We start from the raw sequence: 12,003 nt of genomic DNA, 5'->3' as shown, positions 1-12,003 counted from the left end.
AACACACGCACACATACACACATCATACGAGAAGTTTAGAATCTTGCGGTTTTCAAACCATAAAGCAAACACTGTCGGTAAAACATTCAATCCCCTCTTTCCATTTTTTTCTCCTTGGTGAACTTTATCTCCAACACCAGTGTCTGTGGTTATGGTATGTGTGTGCAATATGTGCTCAGTGAATGTAAGTAAATGTGTGTGTGAATACAGACATCTCTGTGAGGAGGGCTGGTAATCTCCCCTACAGCTGAGGCTAAAATCTCTGAGTCACCCAGCAGTCTGGGCTGTCTGCTCTGGCAGGCCATCTGATCCGGCCTCATTGGACTAGAGATATTTGGGTGTATTTGGGAGCACTGATGTTATTCATGAGCTCTGGTTAAAGCTGGGCTGAGATGTATTTGGGTTGGCTGGCTGAGGGATGAAGCCTGTTTGCCTACCGGGGCCGAAGGCTCTGCAGGGGACCTGCCTAATCTGCTGCACCATCCGACAGCTTAATTAGTGTTTCACTGCTGCACTCACATCCAGTCTGCACACACACATTTCCTTTTCTCCCCACACATACACACACACTCGCACACTGGGGCATAGCTCGTTAGTCTAATAAAGAGCCATTAGAAGGTTAAATGTGGGTCTCATTAAAGATTAGTCATTTACTACCATGCATAATAAGACTCTCTTGTGTGATTCTGATAACTGCTCATATTGCTGTGAAAGTGAGGACCACAGTCAACTCATGCAATGTTAATTTACCATGCCATAGCCTGGGATTTGGCTCTGTCTCCTGCTGTGAGAATAAACACCATGAGAAATGGATACAGTCACTTCCAGTCAGCGTCTATGGGCTTAAATGTCATTACATGATGGTGTCTTTATGTTGTATGTGCGTGCCGCACACTGTAAATTGTTCGAGATGATTTTGACGAGCAGTGATCCAAAGAGCTTAAAGAGGAAGACGCCTGAGAAGGATAAACTGTGTGAAGGGAGGTCTAGATTAGCTTGAATGGATTTGAAAGCCCCTGTGGAAGCTTGGACTAAAGGCTGTATTGAAATGTCAGAGATAATAATTTTACTTCTCTTGTTCCTGAAGATCCTTCTCCTAATACTTCTACAATCTGCTTCAGAGCAGAACTGGGGACATCCATCAATCCTAGAGAGAGACAGGAAGGGAGCAGCATAAAGATACATGCACTCGCTCTTTCCAGCCCTCATCAAGCTTATCTGATCCAAACGGTGCTTTTGTCTTAACTTAAACTCTAATAACATTACAGTCCTGGTCATGGCAACATTAAAAACAGATGAGCATGAGCCATAAAGGGGAAAATCAGTTTTCAAGAAGGAATTAAAACGTTGGAGCTGCCAATGTTTTGACTTAGTGGATAAAGCCTCCAGGCAACTAAGGGTTGAGGGGAAAAAGAGCAAGAAGCTGTGAGAATGTCAAACAGCAGACTGACTCAAAGACATGGATTAGCCATCTGAAGCCTTGTTTTAGAACTTAAAGTATTACTGAACAGCCCCTGACTAACCTACAGTGTGAGATAACATGTTAGCTGACTATCAGCTAGAGAGAGCCTCCACAGAGATAAAAAATTACACCAGAAAGTGAGGTGCTGCAATTTTACTACCTGAACCATCCCGATAGCTGTCTATGGGAAGTCCAGAAAATATGTAGCAGGTGAGCATGTGAAGCATCTCTGACCTAAAACACACATGTTCATGTGCACAGGCTCTGAACTTGCTGTTATTTTAATACAAGTATCGAAGCCTAGCAAGGTAAACGAATGTGTGATCTTTGAATTCTCATGGCCATTGGCCACATTACACCAAACTGACTGTCCCCCCCACTGGCCAGTATTTGACTGTCAGTCAGCATCTGTAGCCTGGTTTTTGAGCTGCAGCAAAGAAGTGTGCAAAGAGAAAAGCAAGCAAAAGCCACAATGACGCACACATTTTAATCCCCTATGTTAACATTCTATTACACAAATATGCGTAACTGAGTCAGGAGAAACATCCTACCAACTTCCTCTTCAAAGATGCAAGAACCAAGGTGACATTCAGTCTATTATAGCAGCTACGTTTTATGTCTAAGCCCTATGGGTTACTCTGGGTTCTTCCCACAGTCCAAAGACATTTTAGGTTGATTGGTGATTCTAAATCGTGCATGTAGGGCTGCCTCTCCTCTCTCTTTTCTGCTGTTTCTTCACTGTACCATCCCTCCTTTGCCTCTACAGTATTAGGCAAAAGAGGTTAGGCTTTTGCCTAATACTGTAGATTCAAGACCAAGGTGACCTAGGTGTAGAGATAACTGTTGTTACAATAAAAGGATGATTTGTGTTTAAATCAGTGTTTCTGTGGTGTTCTACCATCATTACTGCTGAATGTGTATGACAGCTTGTGTGATGCTGTGTTTTGACGCTGTGATGTGCACTCTATATTGCATGTGTGTGTGTGTGTGTGTGTGTGTGAGCAATTTGTTTTGAGTGACACTCTTCACTTGCAGGCAAACTTGCTAATTGACTATCTCTCAAACAGATGTCACATTATGCCTCCTCGCCAGCACACACCATATCACCACCAAACCCTTTCACATCAGCCCATATGTGCTTATATCAGCTGTCAGTGAATCTGCCCCCAGGAGCTGACATCTCCAGCTGAGTTTCAATTGTTCACAGAGACTCATTACAAAAGCATTTAACAGGCTTTAAGTTGTTTATCAGTATGTGTAAATAACCGCTTTCTGTCTTTTTTTCTAAGCATTAAGCATTATTTATAACACTTTGTAAATAAAAGCTTATCATTTACTTTATAATGCAGTATGTCAGTGTGTTCCATAGTGTGGCCTTCTGCACCCTAGTGGTGGATAGTGATCTGCTCCAGGAATATGCCTCTAATATATATATATATATATATATATATGTATATGTATATGTATATATATATTGCAAATACACATTCATATTTATGCTACACATTTTCAGTTCATTATTTCAATCCCAAATGGATTGTTCACAATGAGCAACTGAGCATGTCACAGTTGTTAACACATATCGTCAGAAACTACCAAGATATTACTTTTTTGGTGAACTAATAACTTAAAGTGTGTGTGTGTGTGTGTGTGTGCGCACAACACGAAGAGTTGGTTTGGCCATATGCCATGCAGCTGGAAGCTATCATAGAACCAATTACTTTCTGTCTTTTGCTCTCCTTTGCTCGGCCTCTTTCTTTCCCTCTCTCGCTTTGTCGTTCTCTTGATCTCTTCCTTCTGCTCCATTTTCTGTCTGTTTGATTTTAAATCTCCAGGCATGTCTCTTCATTGTGAACCAAGAGTTAGCTTCACCCCTCTATTTGGCCTTCACTCATATCCACCCTTGCACCATCGGATATAATTCACTCACTCACTGCTAAGCAGACTTCCATCCACTGTTCCCAGATTATCCAGATTGTCCCCAATCCCTTCTTTTATTCAGACCACCTCACCCTGCTCATCCTCCTGCTCAAATACTCCTCCTTAACTTGCGTGCGGCATCTCAGACCATTGATTCAAGTGTTCATAAGCCGATAGATTTAATACATTAGAGCTCATGTCATGAGTGAAGAGCAGTGAGAGTGTAAATGCTGATTATAGTTTGTGAACTAAATGAATGTGTCACCAGAAACAGAGGGGGGCGCGGGGGGAGTGGTGAAGGATGGAGTATGTGAGAGAGTTAACAGTGTAAACAAATGAGGAGTGTAATGAGGATGGAGCACTGCAATGTACAAGAGAGCCTTTGTTTTCCTTCATACCTGCTGCTCTCTTTCACTCTCATGCAGCCACACATATAAATATCTGTATCATGTTTGGGTTTCTGGGAAGTGCAATTTATTGAACATTAAAGATGGAGAACAGAACCCAGCCAGTGAGCAGACAAAGATGATACACTAAAAGAATAAGAAATGTGTCTGATGTTGAAATCAGAGCAGCAGATAACTTAATTTACACATATTGTAACATTTGCCCATTATTACCTTTAGTTGTCTGCAGGATTATTTTACATTCCCTCCTAACCTTTCACTCCTAATCTCTTATTAGAGATTAATGCCATGGTACAGTTTACAAATTGCACCCATGTTAACACAGTCAAAAAGACTGTATAATGTTTACCTCATGTTAAGGTGTTCCCATGCTGGCTATCTTTATATCCTTTAACAGCCTTTGTATTTCTGTCAGATACGTCAGCCTCACAGGCAGACGGATGCAGATGGAAGGATTTTCAGCTCCATGTATTTCACCACGCACTGACATCTAAGATTCTCAGCCAACTGCAGCTCTGTAACCAAATTGGTTTCAGCAGCAGTTGCTTCTTGGGCTTAATTGGCTTTCTTGTCACTGTAAGGTAGTCCTCCAACAGTGTCTGACTTCCAGCAAAATGCTCACAAAACTGCATATACACAATATATTCCACTAACATGAACGCTGACAACTAAACAAAGACCAAACAAGGCAGAAGTAACCCTGTAGAGGACAGGGGACACGTGCACACACACTGATGGCTCGGTTGCTCTTGAATTACCTGTGTGCGGGCAAGTGCAACGCAACAGCTCATGCACAACAATGACTTTGTTCCTTTTCTAATTAGCCAGAAAGCACACTAGCTTGACCAGATGTAATAGGACATCCTGGTACTTCCTTGTTTAATTCCTTTCTCGACATACTAAATGTTTGAAAGTAGTTCTTTGTGAAGTGACAAAAAAAAAAACCTTGAGAGAAAACCATGAAATTAAATGTAATAAGATGGTTAAGAAGGTTAACCCTAACCCTAACCCTAAACCTTTTTTTTCCAGACATAAAATCACAAATCAAAGTGACAGCATGTTAGCAAAGGACCTAGAAAACATATCGGACAACCATTATACAAAGAATGTCTCACTGTGCTGAAAGAGGCCACTCATGAAAAGGGGCAAATAGTAACAAGCAACACTTTCATACACACACAAACACACACACACACAGATGGAGATGTGGCCGGGCGTCAGGCCAGATGCTCCAAGAGAAGGAAACTCACATTCTTGTGATGGAGAGTCATCAAGTATCAGGTTCCATAGACTCTGGCAGAGGTTGGAGCCCCTTCACTACTTCACCACACACATAAACTCAGCCCCACACACACAGACAATGAGAGAGAAACAAATACATACATATTTGCAGCCTGTCCATTTTGTGTTAACAGTACTAACAGTGTAAGTACAGTCCTGACTCCTCTGACCGGTTAGATCTTTTAGGATGCTGCAGGTTCTTATATATATATATATATATATATAAATATATATATGTGTGTGTGTGTGTGTGTCAGTCCACAGTAAATAGGCCCAGAGGAATGTGTTGGTTTGTTTTGAGTGTGAGGCCTACAGTTCAAGTGGTCACCGTGGAGGAAAGGGGTAGAAAAAAAAAGACAGACATAACACAATGGGTGATTTCATCTCTCTCCACTAGATGTCAGCATCAGTCTACTCTTCCTCTGTGATGCTGCACAAACAGATCATTCGTCTGAGAAGTTTCACCATCCACCTGGGCATCAAAGGCTTTCAGAGTCTGAGCTGTAACATAAAGTAAATGTAGCAGCACATTCTGGATGAAACGACAACTGTGATACAAAGTGTGACGCTCCGTTTCACAACAGTTAGCCACGTAACCCTCTGATAAGAACACAGGATACTTTGTTGATGAGGATTCTCAGTCATCCAGGTCATCATATGTAGAGAAGATTCTCTCCACTTCTTCCATGTAGAGGTTGGCCACAATAGGAGACAATGGGAATGGGATCACCTGTGTCTCCTATTGTGGCCAACCTCTACATGGAAGAAGTGGAGAGAAGAGCCCTGAGTTCCTTTCCTGGAACTCAGGACACTGGTTTAGATATGTGGATGACACCTGGGTCAAAATCAAGACCAATGAAGTGGAACGGTTCACAGAACACATCAACGCAGTGGACAACAACATCAAGTTCACTTGAGGGGACACCAGGGATAACAATCTGGCCTTTTTGGACTGCACAATACATATTGAGGAGGACAGGAGCCTCAATGTGGAAGTGTACAGGAAATCCACACACACGGACCAGTACCTGCTGTTTGATTCACACCACCCACTGGAACACAAACTGGGAGTCATCAGGACCCTGCAGCACAGAGCACAAACTGTACCCACCAGCTCAGAGGGGAAGAAGAAGGAGCAACACCACATCAGGAAGGCCCTGCAAACATGTGGCTACCAGAAGTGGGCACTCATCAAAGCCACAAAAACAAGACCCCCCAACAACAAGAAGAAGGACAACAACTGGCAGAGAAAGAACATCTCCATTCCATATGTGTCAGGAGTATCAGAGAAACTCTGCAGGATCTTCAACAACCATGACATCCCGGTCCATTTCAAACCAATGACAACACTGAGACAGAGACTGGTTCACCTGAAGGATAAGATTCCCAGGGAGAAACACAGCAATGTGATATATGCAGTCCAGTGCAGTGAGGAATGCTCTGATCTGTACATTGGAGAAACTAAACAACCACTCCACAGAAGAATGGCTCAGCACAGGAGAGCCACCTCTTCAGGACAAGACTCAGCTGTTCACCTCCACCTCAAAGACAAAGGACACTCCTTTGAGGACAACAATGTTCACATTTTAGACAGAGAGGAAAGGTGGTATGAAAGAGGAGTCAAGGAAGCCATCTATGTTAAGCTGGAAAAACCTTCCCTTAACAGAGGTGGTGGCCTCAGACATCATCTTTCTACCACATACAATGCAGTGATTCCATCCATTCCCAGGAAGTTTGCACGTACTCACAGCAAGAACAAAGGGCTGTCAACCAGTCCCCCTCCGGCAGTTTCATAGTCGTTAGCCAGTCGTTAGACACACCTGGCCCAGTCAGCCAGAACATCACAGGTAAATATGGAAACTTTTAGTGCTATTGTTTATATAAGTTTTACCCAGAGGTCTGTAACCACATATAAACCATGTTTCCCCACCAAACAGTTAGAACTGATGAAGGTGCTTGGATGAGCAGCGAAACGTCTTCAAGAAAACTCTACAAGTCCAGACGCCTTGCTTCAATCTTCTAAACACAGGATACTTCAAAATACTATCACTTGACAAGTTATGTAAAGTTTGGTCCTGTGCATCAGGACTGACTGGTTAAAACCACTGATGGGAACGTGATGAATGCTTTGTTACTTAATAGCTGCCACAAATGACCCAAGCAATTCATTAAATATGTTTAGTCAGTTATCATTTTTCAAATGTTTTCTTCTTTTTTTAACAATATTACATGTCCACAGTGATTTTAAGTTAAGCTTATATTCACATTAGTATTAGCTTTAGCTTATTTTCATGGTCAGTAACCCAGTTTCATCATTCACCAGTGTCTCTGTGATTGTGTGGTATAATGTGACGTTGGTCTTTTTTTATTTTTAAATCATAACTAGCTGCTTACCAAGAACAGCTCAATCATTCCTGGAAGGATTTGTCATCAAACCTGTTTGTTCTTCTTTTCTCTTCATTCCACACAACATTTTTTTTGTTTTTTTGGCCCTCAGAGTGCTCCTCCTCTTCCTTTTTCAGCAATGACCTGACGTCTGCAGCAACTATCTGCCCTGTTATTGCATGTTATTGTGTTTTTAAAAAGGAATCAATTCATCCATTGTTAATTGCACGTCTGCTGAATATGATGATTTTTCTTGGAAATAATGATAATGGTTCTCAATGTTTTCAAAAATGTAGTGTCCAGTTGTGTTCATATATTGTGTATATTGTGTGTTTATATATATATAAAGAGAGAGAAACTTGTTCTGAGCTGTTCTTGTTGGGTATGTATCAGCTCTGAGAACCTCAGAACATGGGCAAGGATAAATGTAATTTTTTATTAACTCACTGTCATTCATTATGTGCACATTATCCCTTTGGATAAGCAGTCTTTTTAAAAGTCCTCCTCTCTGCTCCTGCAGTTTTTCCCTTGAAGCCCTTTTTGACCCAAGATGCCTGTAACTTCTAATTTTGTGTGTGTGTGCTCTCTAGTTTTTGTGGGGCTTGATGTGTTTTGTTCCCTTGACTATTCCTCAGTGTTGCTCTATCCATAAAAATTAATAATTGTTTTCATTAATGATTTCAACAAACACCTGTAAGAGAATACCTCACACCTCAGCGTCATTTGTAGATGTCAGTGCAGAAAAAAGTAAAAAAAAAAAACTTTCATGACAGATCGGGGTGTGGACAAGACAATCATTGCTGAGTGCCGATGATTCCTGTGGAGGATGATAAGCATATGAAAAACAGGTGTAGACGAGCAGAGAGGAGGAGTTTCCTCTGTTTCGTCTGCTATAAAACTCTTTGGTGGAAGTGTGTGCGGTGCAGCTCTAGAGAAGCTGGCAGCCCTTTCAGCTTGTGTCTATTCTGGGACACATGCCTGGATCACACTCCACCAAGGTAGGGCCGCTTTTAACTGTTGATCAGAGTAAAAGTAAAATGTGATTAAGTCTGACTTAATGTGAGCCTGTTGGATCAGATGAGCTAATATTTGAAGAAGATAACAGGTGTGATATTAGCTTTGCATTGATTATCATGCCTTTCTAGTGGTAGTACAGGTTGGTAGAGTGAAGGTACAGTAACAATAATATAACAAATATAGTCAGAAATACAGCATGTGTATTTTATGAATTGATATATATATATATATATATATATATATATATATATATATATATATATATATATATATATATATATATATATATATATATATATATATATATTGTTTTATGATGAAAATGTTCATACACACACTTTACCTCTCAGTGATTTTAATACTATTAGTGACATTGCTTCTTTCTTCTCAGGATATTCAGAAGAATATCGACTGTTCCACTCCTGCTGCTCTGTCCACCAGCCCTCCAGCCACCTCCTACACTGTAAGACAATGTCCTCACAATCAGTCAACATGTAATTCAACATGTTTTCTAACCACTGTTTATCATGCTGGCTCTAGGAACTCCAGCCCCTGATGGCGCAGCCTGAAAATGAGCAGCCCCAGAAGGAAAAGGAGGACCCAGAGCAGCCTGCAGGACCCTGCAGTCTGCAGAGGGCCAGGGCCCGATTCCTCAAGGGAGTGTCCTACTTCTCTGGGGACATGGAGGTTTTTGGTAAATGGATGGAAAGTAAGTTTCTAAAATATAAAGTTACTGTTAAAATACCCTGTCCAAGGAGAGGCACAGATCAGTGTTACATAGGATATAGGAGGTATTTATTTAACTTGTGACAAACGGAACAATAACATTTTCTTAATTAATCAAGTACTTGTTATTGTGTCTCCTTTAGAGGTGAACATGTGCATGTGTTTAGATAATGACCTTCTCTGTGTTTAATCTTCCAGAACAGTTCATCGTGCTGCAGCTGCTGGATTGGGTTTTGCGTGGAGCAGCACAGGTGATGTTTGTTAACAACCCCCTGAGTGGCCTGATCATTTTTGCCGGCCTCATCCTGCAGAATTACTGGTGGGCCCTCAACGGCTTTGTGGGCACTCTCTTTGCAACCATTTCTGCTCTCATTCTGCAACAGAACAGGTGCCCAGATATTTACTCACTAAACTGTTTATTAAATATCTCTATATGAATCATTTATCTTAGTAAAATGGTCTGTAGGATGAACAGCACTCACACTTTGTTGCACCTCACCTCTCCTTCAGGAGTGCAATTGCTGCAGGTCTGTATGGTTACAATGGCATCCTGGTGGGCCTGCTGATGGCTGTGTTCTCCAAGGCAGGAGACTGGTACTGGTGGCTGCTGCTACCCAACATCTTCATGTCCATGATGTGGTAAGCAGATTTCATTCAGCTCAGCATTTTGATTCAAAGCAAATGCTAAGTAACTGTAGCAGATGATGTTGAATCCTTTCAGCCCCATCGTATCCAGTGCCCTGGCATCTATTAACAGCCGCTGGGATCTGCCAGTGTTCACCCTTCCATTCAACATCCTGGTGTGTCTCCACATGGTCGCCACAGGCCATTACAACCATCATTTCCCCCAAGTCCTCATTCAGCCACGCTCTGAGCTCCCCAACATCACCTGGGCTGATATTGATGTAGCCAAGGTCAGTGACAGCTCTTCTCTCTCTGCCTCTCAGGCGATCAGTCGCAGCAGTAATAAAAGGCTGTGGCATCTGGTGTTGCTTCAACTCTCTCTGACCTTTTTTAGCTGTTCATGTCAGTGCCGGTGGGCATAGGACAGGTCTACGGCTGTGACAACCCCTGGACAGGAGGAATCTTCATCATCTCGCTGTTCATCTCGTCACCGATCACCTGCGCTCACGCTGTCCTGGGATCTGCAGTTGGAATGGTTTCAGGTGAGAGGAACATACAATTAAATCCTGGCCAAGTAAATATAACAGCCATTCTATCAAAGAGTGCATCTTATTTTAGCTTCCTTACATGATTACAGAATGAATTTAAGGTGCAATTAGTATGTCCCAACTCCAAGATGACCCTACACAAGACAAGACCAGACAATCTAAACTCTGATGCTGTGACTTAACATTGGTGTGTTTGGTTTGCAGGCCTGGCTCTGGCAGCTCCTTTTGGAGACATTTACTTTGGCCTCTGGGGATACAACTGCGTGCTTGCCTGCATTGCCATTGGAGGAATGTTTTATGCCCTCACCTGGCAGGTGCACCTGCTCGCCATCACATGTGGTAAGTTGACTATCTGCAAATACATCTAATCTATACAAGAGAATCATATGACTTGTAACTACGTGTTAGTCCCGCAGATAGAGAGCAGGCATTTGTAATCTCTCCTGCACATGAACGTCATCTCATAATTCACCTCTTCCGCTTTGCAGCTTTTTTCTGTGCGTACCTTGGCTCAGCCATTGCCAACATCATGTCCAATGTGAGTACACATTATTACTAAATGTCAGCCTCTAGTAACACATTAAATGCCACTGACTGCGTTGTATTTTTCTATCTACAGTTTGGTCTTCCAGCCTGCACCTGGCCTTTCTGTCTGTCCGCCCTCACTTTCCTCCTCTTAACCACGGGCACAAAGAGGATCTTTAAGCTGCCGCTGGCCAAAGTCACCTACCCAGAGAAGAACCTGCGCTTCTTCTGGAAGCTGAAGAAGCAGGAGAAGAAGGAGAAGGATGAGAAAGAGAGGAAAGAGAAGGAAGAGCAGCAAAGAGCCATTGAGGAAGAAGTGATACTGAACGAGAAAGAGCAGCTGAGGCTCATGCTGGAAAGAATGGAAGAGGGGAAAGAAGACAGCGCAGCATCAGAGGGTGAAAACAATAATGATGAAAACCATAGGCCTGAAGGACCTGAGCAGGGTGATGAAGAAGACACAAAGACACAATGAAACTGGGGTCACACTTGCTGATTTAATGCTACGTTTCAGCTGGCAGAGAGAGAGAGAGAGAGAGAGAGAGAACACATGAAGAGTGTAAATATCATTTCAGAGTATATTTTACTACAAACACTTATGACTCTTCTGAGTCCTGCTGTTGTTTTACTGGATGATTTGTTGGACGGGTGCACATTGTTCTGTAAAACTGTGTTTATATAATAAATCTATATTTTTTAAATAACCAGCCAGGTCTGTGTCTGCGTCGTCTGAGTCATTAAACTGAATATGAATCAGGTTGTCTTATTAAGGTACAATGTTTCACAAAGGATCAGAGTCGCATCATCATAAAGTCTGATGGTATTAAACATCCCTCTGCAGGGGTTCTAGCTAACAGCTAACATGTAATCCCAACTGCATAACACAAACTTTACAGTACATCCAATTATGTGCTGCAAATTGCACAAACACACAATCTCTCATCACAAAGAGAAGGACGGGCACAGATATCCTGTTTATGCATGACTACACACCATCAACACGCAGAGACTTTTTGCACTCCTTTGTATATTGGCAAAAACAAAGTCTCTGTCGGTTGTGGTTTACAGCAGCAGTTCAACAAGTTTGGTGACAGTTTCTTAAAGTACG

General features: G+C 42.1%; 1 protein-coding gene across 1 annotated transcript; it reads left to right on the top strand.

The window, feature by feature from the left end:
* The first annotated feature begins 8,391 nt into the window (after nucleotides 1-8,391).
* On the top strand, nucleotides 8,392-11,595 carry slc14a2 (solute carrier family 14 member 2). Its single transcript, XM_028414427.1, has 10 exons — nucleotides 8,392-8,453; nucleotides 8,864-8,935; nucleotides 9,013-9,181; nucleotides 9,397-9,586; nucleotides 9,709-9,837; nucleotides 9,920-10,112; nucleotides 10,217-10,364; nucleotides 10,575-10,709; nucleotides 10,859-10,908; nucleotides 10,990-11,595. Exons 1-10 carry the CDS (start codon nucleotides 8,430-8,432, stop codon nucleotides 11,368-11,370), a joined length of 1,491 nt encoding a protein of 496 aa, XP_028270228.1. The 5' UTR covers nucleotides 8,392-8,429; the 3' UTR covers nucleotides 11,371-11,595.
* Nucleotides 11,596-12,003: the final 408 nt, after the last annotated feature.

This window comes from Parambassis ranga, chromosome 9 (genome assembly GCF_900634625.1).
Source record: "Parambassis ranga chromosome 9, fParRan2.1, whole genome shotgun sequence".
NCBI lineage: Eukaryota > Metazoa > Chordata > Actinopteri > Ambassidae > Parambassis > Parambassis ranga.
This window is presented reverse-complemented; position numbering and strand designations above follow the sequence as displayed.